Source organism: Corylus avellana, chromosome 11, assembly GCF_965113065.1.
Source record: "Corylus avellana chromosome 11, dhCorAvel1.hap1.2, whole genome shotgun sequence".
NCBI classification, from domain to species: domain Eukaryota; kingdom Viridiplantae; phylum Streptophyta; class Magnoliopsida; order Fagales; family Betulaceae; genus Corylus; species Corylus avellana.
In genome coordinates this window covers 10,633,804-10,659,102 of record NC_142500.1, presented here as the reverse complement: position 1 = coordinate 10,659,102, position 25,299 = coordinate 10,633,804, and the positions used below count along the sequence as shown (strand labels likewise).

General features: G+C 35.1%; 1 protein-coding gene across 1 annotated transcript in view; it reads left to right on the top strand.

Annotated features, from left to right (window-relative positions):
* CHR24 (chromatin remodeling 24) overlaps nucleotides 1–13,053 on the top strand; it is a 57,158-nt gene extending 44,105 nt beyond the window's left edge. Inside the window, exons 18-24 of the mRNA XM_059576720.2 lie at nucleotides 3,094–3,205; nucleotides 5,025–5,093; nucleotides 5,193–5,287; nucleotides 10,964–11,095; nucleotides 11,539–11,604; nucleotides 11,709–11,841; nucleotides 12,729–13,053. Coding sequence (XP_059432703.2) covers nucleotides 3,094–3,205; nucleotides 5,025–5,093; nucleotides 5,193–5,287; nucleotides 10,964–11,095; nucleotides 11,539–11,604; nucleotides 11,709–11,841; nucleotides 12,729–12,890 — 769 coding nt within the window. The 3' untranslated portion in view covers nucleotides 12,891–13,053. The remainder of the gene's footprint in view (nucleotides 1–3,093; nucleotides 3,206–5,024; nucleotides 5,094–5,192; nucleotides 5,288–10,963; nucleotides 11,096–11,538; nucleotides 11,605–11,708; nucleotides 11,842–12,728) is intronic.
* The last annotated feature ends 12,246 nt before the right edge of the window (nucleotides 13,054–25,299 follow it).

The window sequence follows — 25,299 nt, the reverse complement described above, 5'->3', positions numbered from 1 at the left end:
TTTAATGTCCAACACTGATCTCCACCGAGCCTCCCTCTTCGTAGCATACTTCCACAACCACTTAGCCAAAAGAGAGAGGAAACTTAGCCACCGCCCCAACTTTGTTCGGAATAAGAGTCAAAAGTAGCATTGAATATGGAAACTCATGATTGAGAAAGTAAACTTATGTATTGAAGAAGAGAAGTGCCGAGGAAGGAAAGGAAAGTTACGATGTGCGTTATGTATTTTCCATAATTGGCTGTACAATATTTCTATTTAAACCTGTGTAAGTGTATGAAGCAAATCATCGGAATAAGACATTTTTCCCTTCCTCTCCATTTCCCTATCTTTCTTTTCAACTTGGTATTAGAGCAGTTGTAGCTTTCTTGATTGTTTTCTTTTTTTGTCCATGACTGCATCATCAACACATAGAAGACCAGTGTTGGCCTTGGGTCTGTGTTGATTGTCACAGAAAACATATTTTTGTGATTCTTCGGCAAAATCTGGAGCATCTTTAGTGATTATGTGCTGTCGGCATCACCAGAGAACTTGTGCTTGATGGAGACTTTATGTGGGTGGAGGAAACTCAATTGTCTGATTTGAAGAGAACTTGAGTTTCTGATCTGGTAGTGAGCTTTTCCAGCAGCTCTATGCAACAATGGTGGTGTTGTTTTGTGGTCATCATAATGAGTCGTGTAGGCATGAAGAAAACGACAAGTTGATTAACTGGGAACTAGACTATAGGTCGTTTACTTCGAAGCTCACTTTAGGAAAGTTTTCCTAAACAACAGGTTGTTTAGAGCTAACAAAAAAAAAAAATAAGCCCGATTTTTTTCATTATCTGATATGTGTTGTTTAGTTTAAATAAATTTGTTAAGCCTAATTGCATAGTGGATCAATTTATTTGGTTGGATGTCTAATTTAAAATGACGGAGACAAATCAGACTGGGGAAATTCAAAGAAAAATAGAGGGTTAGGGTTAAAGGATTTGACCTGTTTAATTAAATGGGTCGCGTTAGGGTTGACTTATATAGTCGTATACTCGTGTCTTGACACGATTCGAACCTGATACACAAACACAAATTGCCACCCATTATTATGCATCTTCTTTTTGCTTATAGTTACTATTCTTGTCAACCTGTTGGTGGCAATCTAGTGTGATGTTTTGAGGTGGGTTTATATTTTTTTAGGGGAAAGTCCATACCCCCCTCAAACTACCATCCAATTGACAATTTCCCCACAAACTTTCAATTGTGACAATGTTTCTCTCAAACTACCAAAACATTGTCAATATCCTCCCAATGACAAAACTACACTTAGTAAATTAATTACAAGAAATACTAAAACTTCTAGGAAAAACCTAAAACTAGAAAAATATATATATAAAATCCAAGGGGTGGCCAATTTTTTTAAAAAGAAAATCCTTTTTAGAAGAAAAAAATTAAAAAATTAAAAAAAAAATCTTTTATAAAAATTTTTGTATAAAAAATTAATATATATTTTTTTAAAATTAAAATTAAATTTTTTTTTTTTTAAATAACTAATTTTTTAAAATTTATAAGGGTATTTTTGTCTTATTGAGAAATTTATAGGGGCATTTTTTTTTAATCTTTTTGCTAGTCTTGGGGAGGACATTGTCACAATTGAATGAGACATTGTTAATTGGATAGCAGTTGAGGGAGGTATGTGGACTTTTCCATTTTTATTATCTTTTAGTTATGCATGATTATGATAGTCATTCTTTTTTTCTTTTAAGTGTAAATATCTATATACTTTGCAATCTCCTAAGTCACTGGATGAAGCTGAAGGACACTTTTAACCTTTCATCACACTAAGGAGTGGAATTTCCCCTATTGTCATGAGGTAATTGACGCTTATTCTTGCTGTTTCAAAGGAAATCCTCTAACCTTTTTGAGGAGTATTCGTTATGCTAATATTTTGAAAAGTGGAAAGATATATTGGAAAATTAGTCTCTTTGACATCACATGAGTTTTGCCTGGAAGGGTGTTAGATTTGTTAGCATGTTGGTGAGGTCAGAGAGGTAATCGTTCAGTTATGGAAGTAAGGAGAATTGCCCCGCTATGACTAATGTGGACAATTTGGAGGTAGCGGAACTCTCGATGTTTTGAAGATCATGAGAAGACACTTGAGAAACTCAAAAACATGTTTGTCAAAACCTTATTCAATTGGCCAGGGACGTTTAATGTTTCTCAATTTTCTACTATGCCTCAATTTGTGGATTATTTTTCTTCTTTTCGCCTTTAGTGAGGCCTTTTTTTGTATACGTCTTGTATACTAGGATTGTGCCCCTTTGTGTTTTTTAATGAATTATTTATTTATAAAAAAAAATAATAATAAAAATAAAAAAGTCAAATTGCTTGGACAAGTATAGCATATGCACCTCTAGAAAAAAGTTTATTCTAATACAAGCAATAAGGTTTTGTAAAATTAACTGTAAAAGCATCATCCTTAACATTCATATGCCAAAGAAAGAAATATAAATGTTTGAACACTCAATTGGAATGTATTTATAGCGTCTCTTTAGGACATGCCTGTTGTCACCAATGAGCCAAATCAGAGAGTGGTTTCCTTCCTAAAGATCTTATCTGTGGCTTCCAACTGGGGCAGGCTGCAAATCTGGAAAACACAACCTACAATGACCCAGTTGCATTTTGCAAGTTACTATGTGTATGTCCTTGTGTTTTTTATAGAAAGATTCTGCCCAGTTTGAAGCTGCATTGTTGCATATTTTGCCTTCTCTTTCACTTCTTTTTCCTGCTCAAGTTATCGCATTGAACGCTCTTTGTTAGGAACCATTTATGTAAAGCTCCTATGTTGATATTACTACACATCGCTTCTTTCTTCTTCAATTTCTTTTTCTTTTTTAATTTTCCAATTCATCTGTTGTTTGTGATGTACAAATTATATTGTCTTCGAAATATAAACATTTTGTTATATCTTTCTTGCTTTCCATTTATTGTTTTTGTTATTTGTTCGTTTGTTTTTTGCCCTGAAAATTGAGCTGTCCAGGGAAGTTAATAGACTTACCTATGGATCAAGGTTATTTAAACTAAATCTAACTACCTTCTTTTTTTTTTCTTTTTTTTTGTGCAGTACGGATAACCAAAGTGTTGATCGTGCATATCGAATAGGGCAAAAGAAGGATGTCATTGTATATAGATTAATGACATGTGGAACTGTTGAAGAAAAGATATATAGAAAGCAGGTGAAACATATTTTTCCTTTATGTTCTATTAAGGCTTTGCAGAGACAATATTTGCTTATGCCATGGCCCATGGCGCATGAGATAGCCCTTGAGAGCTCTTGTTTGCTTCAGGGTTCAGCACATGGCTGCAGTTAGTGAAAAATTGCATTGCTTAGGCACTGCTCTGTTAAATGAACCTCTTAATGGAAATAATTATGGTAGTTTGGGTTTCAACACGTTTTAAAAAACCTTGGTATTAAAAAAACATGCTTTTAACAAAACCTACCATGATTCACATTCAATAAAGAAAGTTCTTATTTCAGGTAACTGTGTTTTTTGAAGGTTTAATTTATATTAACTGGACCTTTTATGTTTGCATCAGTATAGTATGCATACTTCCAGACTTATAGGCACAAGATCTTTCAATCTTGGTCTTCTGAGATAATATGACAGGAGGCCTGCTTGTTAGCATATCTGTTTAGAGAAATGCTAGGGATCCCGAAGGTTTTCCCGACTGATGTGGTTGCAGTTTACTAAACTGCAGTTAAGTTTTTTTAATAAAAATAAATCCACTCACCCACCCACCCACGCATTCCCCACCCACCCACGCATTCCCTATCCTATCCCCTTCACCTTCTTCTCTCTCTCCCCCACAACCGAACCTCAACTTCCGACGAAGCCATGACCGCCCACTGCAACATAACGGAGACGCACCCACCCACGGTGGCCCACCCATGGACGGAACCCACTGAAAGACATCACCACCGGCAATAGATCTGCGACTCCGGCAATGCCCACCCACCAGCACGACTCGCCACCCACGCCTAGCCCGATCCTCCTCCCAACCGGCTTCGAAAATCCAACGCCGCCCAGCCCACCATATGGCCGAAGCAGGCCGCACCCACTACCCCCCCCAGCCGGCCGGAATAGGCTGCCACTCACTCCCAAGCGAATCCCCTCGTCCAGACGGCTGCCCACCGCCCAGCTGGCTGCCCACCCACGCTGCCCAGCCCACTTTTGTTTGTTATTTTTTTTGTTTTTACATCAATTTGTGGTGCAAAAATGTGATGAAATTGTATTGTTGCAGTGGATTGATTTGTAGTCTCAGATTTGTCCAATTCTTTTTTTGGGTTATTTTGCTGCTTTTACATCAATTTGTGGTGCAAAAATGTGATGAAATATTCAGGAAGCTGAGGTTGGGGTGTGGGGGAGAGAGAGAAGAAGGTGAAGGGGATAAGATAGGTCATGCATGGGTGGGTGGGTAAGTGGGTTTATTTTTATTAAGGGAAAATTACAGTTTACCCTCCAAAGTTGACAACGTTTTTCAATTCGAACATCAAAGTTTCAATTTTTTTCAATTTAACCAATATTATCCCAAAATTTCCATATTGTCCATAATTTTTATTTTTTATAAAAAAAGAAAAACAAATTTGGGGGAGTGCAAAAATGGCCAGATGGCCAAAGAGCCACCCCGAATTTTCTTTTAATTTTTTATAAAAAATAAAAAATTATGGGCAATATGGGAAGTTTTGGATACAATTGGTCAAATTGCAAAAATTTGGAACTTCGGGGGGGTGGATTGCAAAAATTGAAATTTTGGTATTCGAATTGAAAAACGCTGTCAACTTTGGGAGGGTAAATTGTAATTTTCCCTTTTATTAAAAAAAAAATTAACTGGAGTTTACTAGCCACGTCAGTCGGGAACCAATATTCGGGAAAACCTTCAGGATCCCTAGCATTCCTCGTTTATCTGTTTATTGGTTGGAAGTCTAGTTCAACCAACATCAAATGTTGTATTAAATATAAATTGCATTAATTTGACTGCTTGATCTTCAATTAGATATTTAAAGGAGGATTGTTTAGAACTGCAACTGAGCACAAAGAACAAATTCGTTACTTTAGCCAGCAGGTACGCTCTTCAAAAAAATAATTTATTGTTGCTTTTATTGCAAGATTTCTAGATCATTGCCAAGGTTTGATATTTTGTACCATATGACAATTCTTATAGGATCTTCGTGAGCTTTTCAGTCTCCCAGAACAGGGGTTTGATGTCTCTGTTACCCAGCAGCAGTTACATGAAGAGCATGATTGCCAGCATATAATGTACTTATCACACTGAGTCTATAGCTTATTTTCTTATGCATTATTTTATTGATAATGCATGTCTTTATGAAGAGCATGATTGCCAGTGTATAATGTACTTATCACACTAAGTCTATAGCTTATTTTCTTATGCTTATTTTTATTGATAATTCACGTCTTTGTGAGCACATGTATACTTCTGCACATGCTTTTTCATTCATATGATTCCAATTGTACTTTGGGGTTTGTTATAAATCTGAAAGAACATTAGATTTATAATAAACCCAGTAAAACTAAATATTCATGTTTCTTTAGTTCCTAGAGAACTCTTAAAACATTGAAGAGGTAAAAATTGCAGTCAACCTGCTTCAGTTTACTTGTTTGTTGCTGGTGTTCCTCGACAATGTAGGCTCTATATTGCTTTCTTTGTTCAACGTTTTTTTTATAAGAATTTCTCCTTATATTGCTCTTTCATTGATATGGAGGCAAGGGTAATGGTGATGCTTTTAAGTTAATGTTTTGTGTTTATTCATCATAACATGCTTTCATGTGAGAATCTTTGTCCTAAATCTTGATATAATTACCTTGAGGAACAAACAAGCTGGATAACTATTTTATTATTGCTTATTGGTTTCACCATTAATGTTCTTTTGTACTACAATTCGTATGTCCCGATATAATTATGCTTTTAGGAGGAAGCCAAGTGGACAAAAATACCCATAGTGGTGTGTAGCATGGATGACTTGTATTTCACAAGTCTTGTAGTGGGCCTCTGTCTTTTTTGACTTCTTTTTTACCACACGTTTTGTCTCTTTTCTTCAACTTCAAGGAGAAGTTTTGACCAGACCCATTCCTTTACAAGAGAAGCCATTCGGTCCTTTAAGAGAAGAGACTTAAGTTGCAAGAAAAGTGAATCTGGTAAGTAGAAAAGTTTGCGGGTTGACTACTACAAAGTAAGTAGAAAAGTTTGATGGTCAGAATAGTTCTACTCTTTGGTTCATCAAGATGTGGGCTTTCTTACGGCAACAAGGCTTGGCAGAGATTTTGGAGGGTGAGGTGCTATCAACATTCATCAATGGAGGAAAGGAAGGAACTTGAAGAAAAAGACTACAGTGCAATTTTGTTGTATTGCCAGACTACTACTAGACTTTGGAAGAAGCTAGAAAGCTTATGCATGAAGAAACTATTGCTAGACTTTGGAAGAAGCTAGAAAGCTTGTACATAAAGAAGTCCCTCACTAATCAATTGTATTTGAAGCAACGGTTATATGCCCTCAAAATGAAAGAAAGTATGCCTTTTTGTGATCATCTTGATGAATTTAATAAAATTCTTATAGACTTGACAAATATTGATGTCCAAGTTGATGATGAGGATCAAGCCCTGATTTTGTTGTGTTCACTACTGGATTTGTTTAATAATTTCGTTAATTCAATATTATACATTAGAGATACCATCTCCTTAGGGGAAGTTAAATCTACTTTGAATTTTATGGAGTTGAGGACAAGATTGAATGGGAAAGGTAGTGATAATCAAGCAAATAGTTTATTTGTTAAGGGTTGTTCGGAAAATTTCTCTAATTTTAGAAGTTGATCCAGTGAGTGAGATTCAGATAAAGGTAAATTAAGAGGCCAATTGCACTCTAAGTCAAAGAAGAAAGTCACGTGTTGCTAATGCAAAAAGTTTGTGCATTATAGATCTGAATGTTCGAAGCTAAAAAATAAAGAGGAAAGTGATAAGCAAAGTTCCTCTTTTGTGGCTAGTGTTGTCGAAGGAAATTTTGAGAGTTCATAACTTGTCCTTGCAGTTACCGTTCTTTTATGGTTGTTTTCACAATGAGTGGATCCTTGATATTGCTTGTACATTTCATATGTCGTCTAAAACGGATTTGTTTACTACCTATGTAGTCTTGATGGAAAATGACGTTGCCGGCAAGATTATTGGTGTTGGTACAATTAGAATAAGGATGCATGACATAATCATGAGGACTTTGACAAATGTTCCAACATATACGAGATGTGAAGAATAATCTAATTTCTTTAGGCACTTTGGACTCCCTTGGATACAAGTATTTCGGTGAAGGTGATGTTCATTGGTTGTGATGAAAGGTAACAAAGTTGATGGCCTCTACTTTCTTCAAAGCAGTACGGTGACAAGCTCAACTATTGTGTCTTCTCTAGATGATCCAGATTTAGACATTACCTGATTATGACATGTTCAGTTGGGTCATATGAGTGAGAGGGGTATGACAATCCAAAGCAAACGGGATTTGCTTCATGACCAGAAAACAAGATCTCTTGACTTTTGTGAGCATTGTGTTTTCGGGAAATAGTTCAAAGTCAAGTTCAGTACATGTATCCACAAAACGAGTGGTACAATAGATTATATCCATTCAGATCTATGGGGACCCTCTCAAGTTCTATCAAAGGGTGGTGCTTAGTATTTTGTGACGTTTATTGATGATTATTCTTGTTAACAGTTTTGTAGTAAGAAGATTAGAGGGAGAAGAGGAGGATGCTGTATTTTCAGCTTGTTAACCTAATACAAACATCCTAATATATAAGATTAGGGAAATATCACTATGACCAAACTATCTCCAAACCCTAATGACTTACTAAGCGTAATAACTCTTCTAACAGTCTCCCTCAAGCTGGATCATGAAACAAGCAAACGAAAAACACAGATAAAAACATATTCTAACACTCCCCCTCAAGTTAGAACAGCTTGGAGCATACACATTACAAAGACCCATAAAAATAGTAAGAAAATTTGTTAAAACGTCAACGCAGGTCGAAAACTACAAAAGGCGGTTAGATCTTGTCGAAAAACACCAAGGCCAATAGGATCTTGTCGAAAAACAACAAGGAGAGGTTGGAACCCATTGCAAAACACCAAGGCCTGTTGGATCTCGCCGTAAAACACCAAGGGTAGATCGGATTTCATTGCAAAACACCAAGGCCAGTAGAATCTCGTCGAACAACAACAACCAGTCGGAAACCACCGCAAAACACCAAGGCCGGTCGGATCTCGACAACTAACAATGATCACATTTCACGTGATCAACCATTGAGTCTTGCCGGAACTAGTAGAATACATGCAGAACACACCGGAGACACCAAAACCATGTTGAAATACTGCTGAAAAATCAAACAGGAACCTTCGCCGGAACTTCGCCGAAGACAGACAGAACACGCCGGCGATTACAAACACAGCAGCCACAAAATCAATCGACGACCACATAGCAACTTTTCAACAACATAGACCATGCTGACACTAACATAATTTTTTTTTCCTTGATGGCCACTGCAGCATGCCGGCCACCTTACACTAACCACCACAAACCACGCCCGCTACCACGGACGGCACCAAGCATCACAGAAAATACCAGAAACTTGGAAAACTAGTAGGAAACACCACAAAAACCACTGTGAAAATAACATGGCAAACTTTTTTTTTTCTTTTCAAACTGAACCACGAACAACATCTTTCAAGGCACTACTGTGTGGGCTCTAAGCCCACATGGGCGGTGCTGCCACTAGAAGAACACTTACAAAAACAAAATAAAAAAAGTGAAAAACTAAGACTACAAACAAAGGATCAAGGATCTAAACCCTAAGGCTCTGATACCATGTTAAACTACCAGTTATCCCAAAAGTTTAAGCTGATAGGAAGAGGTAAATTTAACCACTTTAACAATTCTATAAAGTCTTGGTATATTTTCTAAAGAAGAAAAGTGATGTGTTAGTCACTTTCAAGCAATGGACGACGTTAATTGAGAATCAGATTGGAAAGAAAATCAAGTGACTTAGAACAAACAACAACATGAAATTATGTGGTAGTGAATTTAATAAATTCTATAAGGATGAAAGGATCACAAGACACTATATAGTTAGTCAAACTTCACAGCCGAATAGGGTTGTTGAGCGTGGATGACTTGTATTTCACAAGTATTGTGCGCCCCAGACTTTTTTACTTCTTTTCTTCACCACAAGTTTTGTCGCTTTTCTTTAACTTCGAGGAGAAGTTTTTATCATATCAATTCCTTTTACAAGAGACAAGGCTGTTCGGTCCTTTAAGAGAAGAGAGACTTGAGTTGCAGAAAAAGTGAGAGCAACTTTGCAAGAGAGAGATGCGCTTGTTTTCTCACCTTCAATTTTTTTCATGTTGGAGTGCCGCAAGGCTTAGAGAATTTAGAGATGATTTTCTCTTTTGCTTGAGAGTGAGATTTTGGTATATTGGGTCTTTTGAGTTTGAGTGGTTTTCTCCATACTACTTTTTGTACTATATTCTTTTGGTGGTGAATTTCCTCTGGATCGTCTCTTATAGATGTAGGCTTGTTAAGTCGAACAACTTAATTCTTGGTGTTTTTGTGTGATTGGTTATTTTTCTAATGTGCTCTTTTCTACTTCTTTGATGATCCTGAAATTTAATTTGTTGGAACATCGTGTTGGTTTCATTTGTATGTTTGGGGAGTTGTGTCTTTGCCTTACATAATTTATATATTTTCTTTTCTTTTTTTGGTTCAAGTAAAAAAAATGTACTTTCCTTTTTGATAGTTACAATTATAAGAACAATAGTTATAATTGGCTAAAGAATATATTTCATTCTTGAAAAATTAGCCAGGTTTCAATTTTGTTCGTTTAAAATTTCTTGTCAAGTTGATTCTTATATTTCTTAAAAAGTTTCAGTTTGGTCTTTTTTCCTTATGCCATATATTAAATTGAGTGCATGGAGATTTTTATGTTGTGGGACGATTACAAAATTACCGAAGTCTAACTAGAAACCAGAGCACATGTTAGAAGGGTGGGGGATGGTGGAATTAGTGAGCCGGCTCACTAATCCCTCTGTTCTGCCAACATGTGTGTTGGTTGCTGCCTAGGCTAGTTTAGTTTTGAAATATCCCACATCATTCTGAAATCTGTTACTCCAGTAGACAATTTAATGCCCAAAAAAAAATGTAGGTTTTTGGAAAACATAGGGATCAAGTTGACTCCTGAGATTTTCATAGAACTTGAAATTTGGTGATTTTCCAGGGATAAAACCTATGCTTAACCAATGTAAAGATAATAACAAGAAAGATTCAGAAGTGGTTACAGGCAATGTGTGTTCATGTACATACCTTCCAATTTTTTATGGAGTTCTAGGATCCTGCACAAACGGCAATGCCGACTGCAAGTGAAAGTCAATATTTCCATTTTCTTGAAAAGATTGATGAAGTTGAAGGGGCTTTTCTTGAAATAATTGATGAAGTTACAGGAATTACAGCTTACACAGAAGAAGAGAGGTGGAAAGATAGGTTTCTTTGGGTGATTGGAGTGCTGGTACCTATGCATAAGTGGGAGACTCTTAAGGAGGATTTCCATCAAAGGCCAGTTTGTCCTTATGTAGTATTGCCGTTATTGCTGTTTCTGTAAAATTAAGGATTAGTTTTGCCCTTTTATAAGGTGGACTCCAACATTCGTAATTCCCTTTCCATAAAGGATTGATAGATGCTTCTAGATTTATGAATATCTAACTTGCTTAACACCTTTATATAACAAGATTTAGGCCGCAGAGGCAGTGAAACTTATATTGTGGTTCTTCACATAACATTACATTTGCAAATTCTGTCTGGTTGTTGGGCTTTCAGATCTGTATTATGATCATGAAATCCACTACAATTTTATGTTAGCTGAATAATTATTCTCCTCTTTGTTATAGGGATTCTTATTTGAAAGCCAACATAGAGTTCCTGGAAACACAAGGTATTGCGGGAGTTAGTCACCACAGTTTACTCTACTCCAAGACAGCACCTGTACAAGTTGTAAATGAAGAAGAGGAAGAAGTGATTCGGTGATTTCCTTTTTGTTGCTGTGACTTTCTAGTTTGGCTGCATGTTCGTTTAGTTTTCTTGTTAACTCCTTGGTGCCTTCATTTGGACCATTACGGGAAAAAGACAAAGGCTCACATAAACTCTGTAACTGCAATATTGCATGGTGCTGCATCAATGCTTTATTGAAGATTTACATATCCTGCATTACAGTGACACCAGTTCTCTGGAGTGCAGCTCTTTTGCAAACCTTCCCCTTTATAGCTTTTCTGGTTGGTTTTTGTGTGCTTGGTTGGTTTCCGAGGAAATAAAAGAACATAGAAGTTTTAAAAAAGAATTTATTTTAAGTCGATATGAAGGAAATTTACTTGTGTTTGTGAAACGAAGGTGTCTTATAGAATGGTATGAAGTATCTATACTTATTTGCTTACCTTTTGAAGTTTTATCTGATTTACCTTGGGCACAGAAAAAAAGGGCCTACATTCGTTGGATATTCATCATCAAGTTCTTCACTTGAACATACTGTTGATGGGTATGGTCTCTAAGGATTGTTCAGCATTTATCGTAGTGAATTTCTTGATGAATGTTATGAATATATTTGTGCTTATGGTAAAAGCTTTCCTTACATTTTGGCAGGGCTGTGCATGCTTTCAAGCCAAAGGATGTAAGCTTAAACAAGAAAAGTTATTCCCCTGACAGTGTGTATAAATTGACGGAACTTGGACTTCAAGAGAATATTAATCGTCTATCACAAACTCTTGCAAATAAGGTATATTTTTTTGTCTCTTTCTGGCTCAGTAAATAATTATGATTTTACTGAAGCCATGCACAAGATTTAGAGTACCTTAGGAAACGGAAGCTATCATATAGCCTTTTTCACCATTTATTAGTCTCTTTTGAGAGTCAAAGTGTAGGTTGCAAAAACAGCGACAGATTCTCATATTTTGAAAAGCTGCAGGCCTGCCAAACTGATCCATAAGAGCTCATAACCAATGAGCTCTCTAAAGTTTAGCCAAACTTTAGCTAAAAAATTTACTTTTATTATTTTATCTAATTACTTTTTACAAGCACCAAATATCAAGCTCTCTAAATGTTTCTGTAATTTAACTAAATATTATTTTTGATTGATTGTTAGTTGGTTGAAACTAACCACCAAAGAGAAAAAAAAAATGACTTCCAAGTTAACATATGGAGAGAGAAAACAATGAAAGTAATAAAATAATGAATGGCTAAAGAAAAACTAGCATCAAATATGGAGATTTTGACAAAAATTAAATTGGAGAAAGGATGGAGAGTTTGATAAATGGAAGCTTTTTAGAATATTCTCTAAATTTTGGCAAAAACCACATAATGGAGAGCTCATTGGTAATGCTCTTAATTGGTTGATGAAAGGGTCAAGTGGAGGTATTCTGTATGAGGCTTTCAACTGGCACTCTAGTTGGATGTATTCATATCAGGGGTTGATTTAGGATAGCTAACCGTGTTAAATATTTTGAAAATCTCCTCCATTCACTTTTAACCTCTTAACAGCATAAATTGTGGGTTCTAATTTAGATTAGGAGTCATTGTGAACTGTATTCAGTTGAGTTTCTAGCCTTTTTCAATGATATCTTTTACTGATTAAAGGTTTTTTTCCTCCATTATTCTCTTTTTCAGGGCATGGTTGCCAGGCTACCAGATAAGGGAGAAAAAATAGAAAAGCAGATCGCTGAGTTGAAATCAGAGCTCGATGAAATTAGGAAAGCGAAAAGAACTGAAAAGCAAGTAATTGATTTGGATGATTTAACTGAGGATCTTCAAAGAGTTTTGAATGTATAGACCATTGTTGCTGGTTAAATTCATAGAATTTTGAAAGGAATTAGCTGGATGGTATTTGTAGGGGCGAGGGATGATATTATAATGCTTGTGTTATGTATCTGGAATTCTTCCACAATCCTATGTGTCACCATCTATTGATAATATGTGCACGGGATTTACATTCTCTCAAGTGTTAAATTAAAGTGAAATTTTTGTTTGGCTGCAATATTGTTTGAACTTGACAATGATTAGTGGGAAAAGGCCTATGTAAATGAAATAACTGATGAAACTGAAATGGGAGATCTATGAAAATTGAATGGACTTGTTGATTCAACGTAGCCCCTTTATTCATTCATTTAAATAGAGAACTTAGACACGAAAATTCTAGGTATTATAACAGCTATAGGACACCTAACCTTCCACATCTCATACTCAGGAAATTACATATAATTCTATACATTCATGCATTCACTCTAAACAACCCACCAAACCCACACCCCCATCCCCCCCCCCCCCCCCCCCCCCCCCCCTTGGAGCATATATATATAAGCATAGCTTGGAACAATAAACTTTAATTGACCATGACAGATTTTGTAAACACATCAGTAAGTTTCCTAGATCTCACAAAAGATGTAGAAATATCTCTACTCAATATTTTATTTCAACTGAAATGACAATCAACTTTAATGATTTTTGTTCTTGTATGGAACAATTAGAAGCAATGCGCACGACAACTACTAGATTATCACAGTATAAAGGAATAGGTGAAGGAATTGAAAATCTAATTTCCTAAAGGAATGCTATAACCATGACAATTCACTCACTGGTCATATAAGCCATAGCCCTATAATTTTCTTTGGCAATAGATCGAGCGACTATAGTTTGTTTTTAACTTTTCCAAGTAACAAGGTTACCTTCGAAGGAGACTTTGCTTGTCTCTTTTTCTAGAGAGAGGCTCTAACTTCTCTCAAGAAGTAGAGAAACTCCACCTCCTAGTGAGAACTTTCCACCTCCTTGTGAGACTTTTTAGGGGATGAGGAATGGAGTCTTTTCCTCTCCTCCTACCCTCCCTTTTCTTCTCTATTTTCTTTCCCTTTTTTTGTTGACCCTGACCAGTCCAAAAACCATGACATGATGAAGGTCTTCAAGCAAGTCAAAATCAACCTCCTCTCTCCTTGATGCTATCAAGCAAATTCCTTCATACGCCAAGTTTCTCAAGGACTATGTACTCAAAAGCGTAGGATTATGAGTCACATCCCTAAGAAAGTCCGCCTCACCGAGCAAGTGAGTTCTCTCATCCAATACAACACCCCTCCAAAGTTCAAGGAAGTAATGCTCCGTGGAAATCAATTAACTAGTAATTGACTCTATGATTCGTCTCCCAGCCTACATCCCTTACGGGACAAGACTAAGGGATCATCATCTCTCCTAAACGGGAGAATACAGCTGAAGACTTTAAAATTACAGGAATAGAAAGCAATAGCTAAATACCACAAGTACAATCACTAGAGTAAGTATAAAGCATCATATCATAAAATAGGTCATCAAATGTATGGTCAAAGACCAATCATCAAAATATTACAACCCCAAATCATGTCTGAAAATAAGACAATAAGATTAACACATAATCTTAAGTAGTGCAAGCATGATCACTATCTCTATCATCTCTGACCAGATGGTCCATCTATCATCCCACATGGACTTCAGCCAAACTGGGTCCATATCCTCAAAAATAACATGAATTAGGTCCTGGGCAACTACCATTATCTTGTCCGAAGGCATCCAATTTATATATAATGGAGGGAAAAACAAAAAGGGGTAAGTCCAAAGACTTAGTGAGAGGTAACGCACACAATACCCATGCTAGTGATGAACTCCGTTTGGTAAAGTATACAACATTTTGTATATGATAGTTATCCATGAATACGATATATATATATATATATATATATATATATATATATAGTATAAGGAACAATGATAGTTCAACAGTATGGTCTACCCGAAATATTACCCATTATCAGCAGGGTTGGCGCTGTCCAGAGGAACCTGTAATACAATGCCAGTGCCCTGACCATTGTACGCTACCGTCCATAACATTATAAGCTCGACCAAGTTCGACTGAGTTCGACCGAGAGTGGCTCACGCTACTAATAATGTACATCCTGCAATGACCAACCATTAGGCAATGGCTTCGACGGTCATAAATAACCATTGGATACAAGGCCAATGGTTATTTGACCATTGGCCTTGTATAAATAACCATTGACCATTGGATAAATAACCATTGGCTCACCCTACTAACACATACACATTTGACCATAAAGCTAACATGTATAGTAAGCCCATGGCCATTATCCCGCACATATCGGTGTGCTATGCCATACAATGCAATTAGTCTTGTTCGTATTTTATATGCACGTTTTTACAAATCTCAATATCGTTATCTAGTTAAGTAGCACATTTTCACAAATGATAGAGTTCATAGTGCAGCAAAGTGTATATCGTGAAAGTTTTAACTATGCATGTTTGGTACACAAAATAGTCGTGCAACACGGGAAAATAAATGACAAGCATTATGTAATTTAAAACTCACCTGGGTCGTACAAATCCTCCAAAAAGTCCTCTAAAGGTTCCGAGTTCTCCAAATCTGTGGAAAACATAACATTAGTCCTAAGTCCAAACTGGAACAAACCTAAGACGTGAAAATAGGAGCTATGGAACGGCTGGCCCAAATGGTGTTCCCCTGGAGCGCTTTTGGGCGAGCGTTCGGTCCCCTGGCCGAACGTTCGACTAGAAGGTTCAGGTGGAACCTCATTTGGTCAAAACGTCCTCCAAAACTGTTCCCAGGGTTATTCAAAGGATTTCTAGCACCTCCTATCCCAAAACAACGTATCTATGCATAAGAACATACGCTCAAAGAGAATGAAATGCTAAATCGAGCTTAAGTCAAGATTAAAGACACAACCTAGCTAGAAGTTCAAACCAACAACTAAGCTAATCTAGAAAAAGCAATATGACGACTATAAAGAGAAACTTAAGCGTCGAAGGTTACCTCCTTGAAGCAAGACCTCCAAGAGCTTCTTCTCCTTCTTCAAGAACAATCAAAACTCACAAAATACTCACACAGGGTCTCTAGAGAGCACAAGGGCGAAAATGGGGCTTAAGGGTCGAGATGGGTGGGGTATTTATAGGTGGGAAAAGCTATGGGCGCTTTAAGGGTTGTTTTGAAAAGAAGCGAATGTTCGGTACTATATGGGCGAATGTTCGCGTACTGTTTACCTAGTGGTTTAAAGGTTGCATCGTACGTTCGGGCATTATCTAGTGGTCAACCAAAAGCCAATGAACGTTCAGCCGGTCCCCATGCGTACATTCGTGTACTGTTGGCAGGCATACGTTCGTGTGGTCCCCCTTCGAACGTTTGGTCAAAAAGTCCAAAATTCTTCAAATGCCCTTCCAAGTGTTCCTAGTGACCCAAGTCCAAATTAGCTCTCTAACTAAGCTACCTATGGCCAGTTAATTATTTGGGTGACTACAAAGGACCCAGGTGCTCCTACAATTGCTTGTGTCATTAGTGACCGAGCGATTGATAAAGCCCTCTTTGACTTAGCAGCAGGTGTTAATTTGTTACTTTACTCGGTGTATAAGCAGCTAGGCTTAGGAGAGCCGAAACCCACAAAAAAGGGTCTTACAACTTGCAGATCGATCTATCATGCATGCTGGTGGGATCATTGAAGATGTCATCATCAAGTTGGACAAGTTCTACTTTCCAGTAGATTTTATAGTTCTTGATACAGAACCTGTCCCCGATTCCCATAAGCTCATTCTTGTGATCCTCGAAAGACCTTTCTTAGCTACTGCTAATGCATGCATAAATTGTAGAACTAAGGTGATGGATCTTTTGTGAATTTGAAAGCTAAGTTGAACATCTTCAATGCTGCGCATCAGCTGCCAGATGAGAAGGAATGTTTCCTCCTGGACACCATTAAGGACTTTGTAGATGACCCCACGTCCCATCCCCCTACCTGATGAGATTTTTGAGGACCGCCTTTGAGGAGAGGAGTTGATCATTGACCCCTTTTGGGAGAGACACATAGAGAATCCTCATAGGGAACCTGAAAATTTGCAAGTTGAGACAAGAAGTTTGGGAGTGAGCAACAGAATCCTATCTCTTGAGAAATGCCTTGTTGTTCTAAAGAAGAAGGGTTGGAAAGGGCTATCTAGACTTCTGAAGGATCGAGGAAAGATCCTTTGGAATGCAGACTGAGATTGATCTGACTCAAAAGATCAAGCGCAGGCCCTATGCACTTGAGTCGTCCATCAGGCTAGGGTACATGATCTCCTTCCAGGTTTTATCTTCTCCATTGTTGTTTCCTTTTTACAGTTTGATTATATTTTGACAACAATGTGTTGCATTTGACGATTTATTTGGTTGGAGTATCACTTTCTTTTTTAGGACATGTGTTTTTGCATTCAAGTTTGGGGGTATGATATGCCCCTTATCTGCTCATTCAGATATTCCTATTCTCTTGTTGTTGTTTTTTCAGTTCTATACACACATTAGAGACAACGTATAATTCAAGTTTGGGGGTATGGAAGAACAAAACACTGTCCAAATTTTTGTTATGTTATTCTTAAGCATGTGGTTGAACTTTAATTTTGAATTGAATTTCATTAGTGGGCTTAAAGTTATGAACACATGATCATTTGACTGGAAAATTTGAGTCTTGTTACTTACTTTTGGCAACATAAGATGCTTCTTGTTTCAATTTGATTTACCATGAGTACACTGGCACATGCTTGTGAGGCATGAAATTTGAGACCAATTATGTTTGTTTTCAATATCTTAAATACAGTTGGCTGACTTATTGGATGAATAACCTTGGCATATAAAAAAAATGATCAAGTTTGAGTTTTTTACTGAGTAACCAGACCTCTTGCCTCATTAAGTAGTGAGTGTTCGCGTCAAAAAGTGAGAAGTTTGGTTTGATTGATAACATGACTAGCTTAGTTTCGTAGCCTTTTTAACTCGAGTTAGTAAGTCATTAAGGGCGTCTTTACACCTAATGCCCTAAAACCATTTGGTTTGGGAGTCATTGGCTTAACACTCGATACATTGGTCAATTAGAAAGCTTAAGGGAGCTAAGCATTGCACAAGCTACAGGAAAAAAAATAAAAAAATAAAAATCATGCCTTGGTTGTTTCATCTAATAGAAAGTCCAATAAATTTTGAGATGATGATTCATTTATATTAGAATTATTTTAAAGCCTCATGATTATGTGTTAGTCCACTTTGCACTAATTGGAACTTATTGTATCTCAAAAATGTCATTTGTAAGTGACTTGACTTGTGATTTCTTAAAATTTTGAAAAATGGAGTTTATCTTTTAAACTTGCCAATGAATGAGAACCATTATTTATGTGATGCTTCATTCTTATGAATAACATAATGCTGACAATGTTTGTGAGTGACATTCTTGTTAAACTCTCATGAGACTCCACTTGTACACTAGGGTGCCTAGGGGTTTAAAAGGCTTGTTGCATAAGCTAAATACAATCTCGTACAACCCACGAAAGAAGGAATTAGTTAGTTATTTTTTTGTTTTCCAGTTTATTTTCAATTTTGTATTGCTAAGGAACTAGCAATACGTAAGTTTGGGGGTGTGATAAGCGTCAAATGTTGCACATTCAAGTCCATTAAATCCCATATATTAATTCCTTAGCACTATTATCTATTTGATTTTGTATTGTTTTAGTGTTTTTAGGCTTTTAATAAAGATGCAAGAAATTTCAATGATTTTGGGGCTTAAAGCACACTTTGAGAAGGCCTAGAAGATGTAGTTAAGCCTAACCAATCATAGTAGATGACATATAAGATATGGTTAAGTTTAATCAAATCAAAGAAATGATTAAATCGAAATTTCTCTAATTGGAGTTAAAATCGGATTGGATTAAATTTTGGATTCTGCACACGTCTTAGTATTTGAACACAACTTTCTGTTCGAGTATCGGATTGAGGTGAAATTAGTGGCAATGGAAATATAACTCAAAACGCTACAAATCATTGTGAAATAAGAATTTCCTAATTCGAACTTTTACTATGCCAAAATTGTTCCGTAATTTAAGGACAAAAACCTGGACGAATCCTATTCCGATTTGTACTATGATTGCTTCCTAATTTGGCTAGGAGACTGAAGTAAGATTTTTCTAATTTTTCTAGGATTCCTAGGACTTCTAGAGTTTGTTTTACACCCTATAAATAAGCTTCAAAGCCGTGAAGAAATGTGTACTTAGGTTTAGACAGAAAATATTTTTTTATAAGCTTGAAGAGTTGAAGAGAAGATGAACATGTCAAGATGTCATTCTATCACCACCATGAGCAGCTAAATTCGTAATAAGTTGTTGATGTAACTCTTTCCAAGTAACAATGGTTTAATTGTATTTTAAATTAAGGATTTTCTATATGCATGATGGTTGTATAACTTAGAGATTTGGTTTAAAGTTTATATTCAATCATTATAAAAATTTTCTCTTGTTTTAGAAAACTTTTTATTTTGATTGAACTCAATCCTTCATATTTTATGTGATTATATGAATGATTGTTTTACAACGGTTTTAACTTACACATGATCAAGAGGGTTTGATAGGCCATGCCTAGGGAAGGCGAATTACTCTACACCCTAGCTTAATGTAATTTTGGTAGACAATTTGTGCTAACCTAAGATGAGTTATGCTTATCCATTGATTGTGTGTAACTTATTAAGATATTTGATAGTCCATACCTAAGGAAGATGGATCGTACCACATCTCGAAGTTAGACAGACGGTCCATGCCAACCGAAGATGGATTATACTTATTTCTTAATTATGATATTTTCTCGACTACTTGAGTGAGATGAGCCCTATATCATGCATAGTATGAATTTCCATTTTTAATTTATGATTAACCATTGTTATGCGGTTAGTGATGAAATCAACCCACTATTCTCTCTCTCATCACAATCTACTCTTACTTTTACTTTTATACATTTAGTTTCCAAACAAAAACAGACAATCATCTTTTAATTAAGTTATATTTAATTATGAAAAACTTGATAATAACACCAGTGCAGTCCTTGAGGTTCAAAACCCTCTATATAGCCCTCTCTTTTAAGGATTTGTTCTATTGCAAATGGTAATTTTTATTGTTGATATTTTTGCACACAAAAAAACCACATCAACTCTCAAATTACATTCATCAAGTTCCCTTGATAATTAATTTTTAGAAACACTTTGAAAATTAATAGTTCTTGTGTTAACTCACGAAGAATAAAATTTTAAGATTTGAATAGCCAAGTAAAAGCTTACACTCTCTTCATTATTATTGGTCATTGATGAGAAAATTTAGAGATCTTATTATCCCTAAGATATGTCTAATTCTTGGAGAAGGAATAATGTGTTCTTAGAGAAAGAATAAGCAAAAAGATTTTTGCCCAAAGGTAGGAGTGACCGTTGATATCCAAGTAAGTATTCTTCGTTCTTGCGGTTTAATTTTAAATGCATTTGTTCTTCACATGTTCTTCATAACGATGTTCTTGGGCATAAGAATTTGTATTTTCCACTGCGCAAATGTCTGATTTACATACCTATTCCCAGCAATAAAAACCAAGGAATGGTTCTAATCCTAACTTAACAAAACAATCACAAATAATTTCTACTTAAAAATCCAGTCAGAGAATCATAACTAATAAAAAGACAAAGTAAATCACATAACCACAACACATTGATCTGTTGGCGAAGTGGAAGTTGTGACGACCCACTTGATAGAACACGTGACTATTTTCAAAAAAAAAAAAAAAAAAAAAAAAAAAACTTATCATGAACAATAAGCGAGTCTCTCGCAAGCGGATCTAACTTGTGAGCGGTTGAGAAATTTAAAAACTTGACATTTTGTTGGTAGTTTAAGGGGATATTAACACAATTAATAGTATTAACAATGATGTGGTAGTTTGAGGGGGGGTATGTGTACTTTTTTCATATATACATGTATATTTATCGGTTCAGAGATGTTCTTGGGCATGAGAATTTGTATTTTTCGCTACACAAATCTATAATTTGCATACCTATTTCAGCAATAAAAACCAATGAAAGGTTCTAATCCTAATTTAACAAAATAATCACAAATAATTTCTACTTAAAAATCCAATCAGAGAATCATAAGCAATAAAAACACAAAGTCAATCACATAACCACAACACATTGATATGTTGGCGAAGTAGAAACTGTGACAACTCGCTTGATAAAACAAATGGCTATTATTATTATTATTTTTTTTGAAAACTTATCATGAACAATAAGCGAGTCTCTCTCATATAGATCTAACTTGTGAGAACTTGTGGGCGGTTGAGAAATTTTAAAACTCGACATTTTGTTGGTAGTTTAGAGAGACATTAACATAATTAATAGTTTGGGGGGACTTTAACAATGAGGTGGTAGTTTGAGGGGGAATATGTATACTTTTCCCATATATATATATATATATAGAGAGAGAGAGAGAGAGAGAGAGAGAGAGAATAACTTCTATAGGGTCGTGGCACAAATCAAGGCCTATGTGCCCTCCAATAAGAAGGCGACACATCAGCGTGGAACACTGTAACAAAAATATGGTGTTTCACCTAATCTTTTTTCTAGAATACCTAAAACAAAACACCTTCTAGAATAACCTTTTCATATTTTTCTCAAAAACCGCTACAGCCACCAACCTGCCACCGGAGACGACGCTGGCCGGTACAAAAAAAGCCGAAGATGACGGATATAACCCCTACAGAAAACGCTGGTTAAGAACCAAGCTCCTCCTCCCTCTCTCCGGTGCCCCTCTCTCTCACCGGCGGCAATAGAGAAAATTTTTTTTCTCTGCTGCCCTTTTTCACTGCTACCGGGCAACATAAATTTTTTTTTTTTCTCTGTTCTCTGTTGCCCGTCAGCAGAGAAAAAATTTGTTCTCTGCCGCCGGGCAACAGAGAAAATATTTTTTCTCTGCTGCCGGGCAACAGAGAATTCTCTATTGCCCGGCAGCAAAATTTTTTCAACAACAAAATTTTCTATGATCTTTGCTTTTGTTTTATGAATATTTTGAGCTCTGTGTAAAAAAAATAGAACTATTTCTTTGTTGTAATGATCATCTCACCGGCAGCAACAGAGAATTTGAGTTGTATTAGTAGGGTAGGATCAATGGCTAATGTACGGTTGGTTTGGGTTTTTTTTTTTTTTTTTTTTTTTTTTTACGTCGTAAAGGCACTAGTTTTGGTTGAAGAAGGTTATATTTATAGAGAAAATATTTTTTTCTTTGCTGCCGGGCAACAGAGAAAAATATTTTTCTCTGTTCTTTGTTGCCCGGTAGTAGAGAAAAAATATGTTCTCTGTTGCCTGACGGCAGAGAACAATTTTTTTCTCTGCTGCCGGGCAACAGAGAACAGAGAAAAAAAAAATTTTATGTTGCCCGACAGCAGTGAAAAAAAGGCAGCAGAGAAAAAATTTTTTCTCTACTGCCGCCGGTGAGAGAGAGGGGCACCAGAGAGAGAGAGAGGAGGAGCTTGGTTCTTACCCAGCGTTTTCTGTAGGGGTTATATCCGTCATCTCCGGCTTTTTTACCAGTCGGCGTCGTCTCCAGCGGTGTCTCCGACTCCGGCGACGTCTCCGGTGGCAGGTTGGTGGCTGGAGCGGTTTTGGAGAAAAATATAAAAGGATTATTTTAGAAGGTGTTTTGTTTTAAGTATTCTAGAAAAAAGATTAGGTAGAACACCATATTTTTGTTACAGTGTTCCACACTGATGTGTCGCCTTCTTATTGGAGGGCACAAAGGCCTTGGTTTGTGCCACGACCCTATAGAAGTTATTCTCATATATATATATATATATATATATATATATATAAGTCGAATCACTCTCAAAAGTGCCTTAATATTGTAACATGTGGCGTGAACCCTTTTTTTTATAAGGATAAACCGGTTTTTTAAAGCATAATTTTCGAACCGGTTTTTTAAGAGTGAACCGATCATTAAATTAGCCTAATTAAAAGCATTTAATTATATTTCAATAATTTTCCTTATATGTGATTTCATTAATTCAAACATTTAATGCACAATATTAAGTATTATTAATGTCCAAATCAAATAAGGAAACAAATAATACAAATCAAATTATTATGTATTAATACTTTTAGTCACTTTAATATTTTTAATTCAAATTTAGAAAAGGTTATAGAAGATCTTTTTATATATATATATATATATATATATATATATATATATATATATATACTTTGTTCATGTAATAATAGATAATTTATAAAATAAGAATTGTTTTTTTTTATATATAAATAATAAGCCATTGAAAAATAATTTGATTAATAATAGATTATCTACAAAATAATAAGGCCTACAAAATAAAGATCTCCCAATTATTTTGGATTTTTTTTCTCTCACTCACCCATTTAACTTTCTTTCTTTTTTTTTTTTATTTCTTTTTTTTCCTCTCTCTCTCTCTCTTCCCACATCTCTCTCTCAACTCTTCAAATATAACAACCTAAAAAATCAACCTGAAGTAATTCTTCTTCTTAATCTTCCATGTGTATATTTTTTATTTGAGAAAAACTACAACTTCAAGAATAAACTTTGCTTTTTGTTTTTGTTTTTTTGTTTTTTGTTTTTTGTTTTTTGTTTTTTGTTTTTTCTCCTCTCTACTCTTCAACAATAATAGCCTAAAAATTCAATCCCGAAGTAATTTTTATTCTTAACCTTTCAAAAATGTGATTTTTTTTTTTAAAAAAATCAATCTTTAAAATCGTACTTATTAAAACTGCAATCTCAAATGAACCCTTAATAAGAATAACACAACCATCTCTAAACAATTATAATTGAGTATTAACTATATTTGTAGGTTGTTTATTTATTTTTTTTTTTCAGTTTGTTCTTTAATGAAAATTGCAACTTCTGAATTAAGATAATAAATTGTTTGGATTTTTAGTGGGCTAATGGAAGATTATAGTGTGTTTATTTGATTTTTGTGCTAAAAAAAAAAAAAGAATAGAAATTTTCGAAACACTAAAGAGATAATAATTAAACATTGAACCTGAGATGATTTATATGATTGATTATTTTTATGTTTGTTTCTCTAGAAAATTTCTTTGTATTGAAATATAATAGGTATCATACCAATAAGATTTTATGTTTTAATTCATTTGAATATTTTATTGGATTTTTTTTTTTTCATTTTTGTGATTTACTCGGATTTTCTAGCATTTTTGAAAGTGTTGAAGAGATTTATTTGATTGCATTAAATATTGAGTAAAATATGTGTTTTATTTTGTATTAAAAAGAAGAGAGAAGATTTTGTTTATTAAGTAAAGATTTTATTTTAATTGTATCTTAGACATTATAATGATGGAGCATACCATTCCATTGGTTAATTTGTTCTAATGAGAAAGCAATGATTACTATTTCAAAAAAAAAAAAAATGAATGATATATATTCTTTGTAAGATTTTGTTTATTTTACTCTGTATTTTTCTGAAATGATTAGAACTTTTTGGGTTTCATTTGTATTGAAATATAATAAGTATCACATCAACAATATCAGAGTTTCCTACTAATTTTCTATTAATATTTTGATAATCAGAATTCAAGTTTCTTCTTGCTATTTTTTTTTCTTTTATACTTTTTATTATGTACATGTTTGGTACACTTCAAAAAAGAGAAAATACATGTTCAGTAATGTACTTGTGTATACATTTGGTATGTATTTTCATTAAAAGAAGCGTGATAGATTTTTGCACACACCTATTTTAACTTATAATGAAAAGTAAGATGAGATGCGTTTAAGTTCTTGAACTTAAATTATAATGAAGAATCCTGCGCATAGCGTGTGTTATGTGCTAGTTGACATACGTCGATAATACAAATCTCTCTCTTCTTAATATGAGTAAAGGCATACATTTTTCTTGTGCCATTTGTTAAACACCACCATTCCACCAAACGCTATTCATCTCATTTTTCCAAAAAAATCAACATTAAAATATTCTCACTTTTTATATCACATAATTTACTTTTTACTACTATTCAAATAAAAAAAATTACTACAAAACAAAATTTTTTCACTTTTCAATACTACTTTTTTACTTTTCTATACCAATCATTATTTCTTTTTGATTTTTTTTTAATTATGAACAGTGCCGTGAAAACTTGACTTGTTTATGAAATAAGGCCTGGGTTCAGGCTATACTTGGGTTACAGTAACATTGGAATAAGGGTAGAGTAAGCTTGTAACCAAACACTTGAATTTTAACTCCATAAACGGAAATAAGCTATTCTTGAGCTGGAATAGAAGCAAGCCTGGATGATAAAAACGTACACCCAAACACCACTGTCTTCTTCCACTTTAACACGCACCAGTCTAT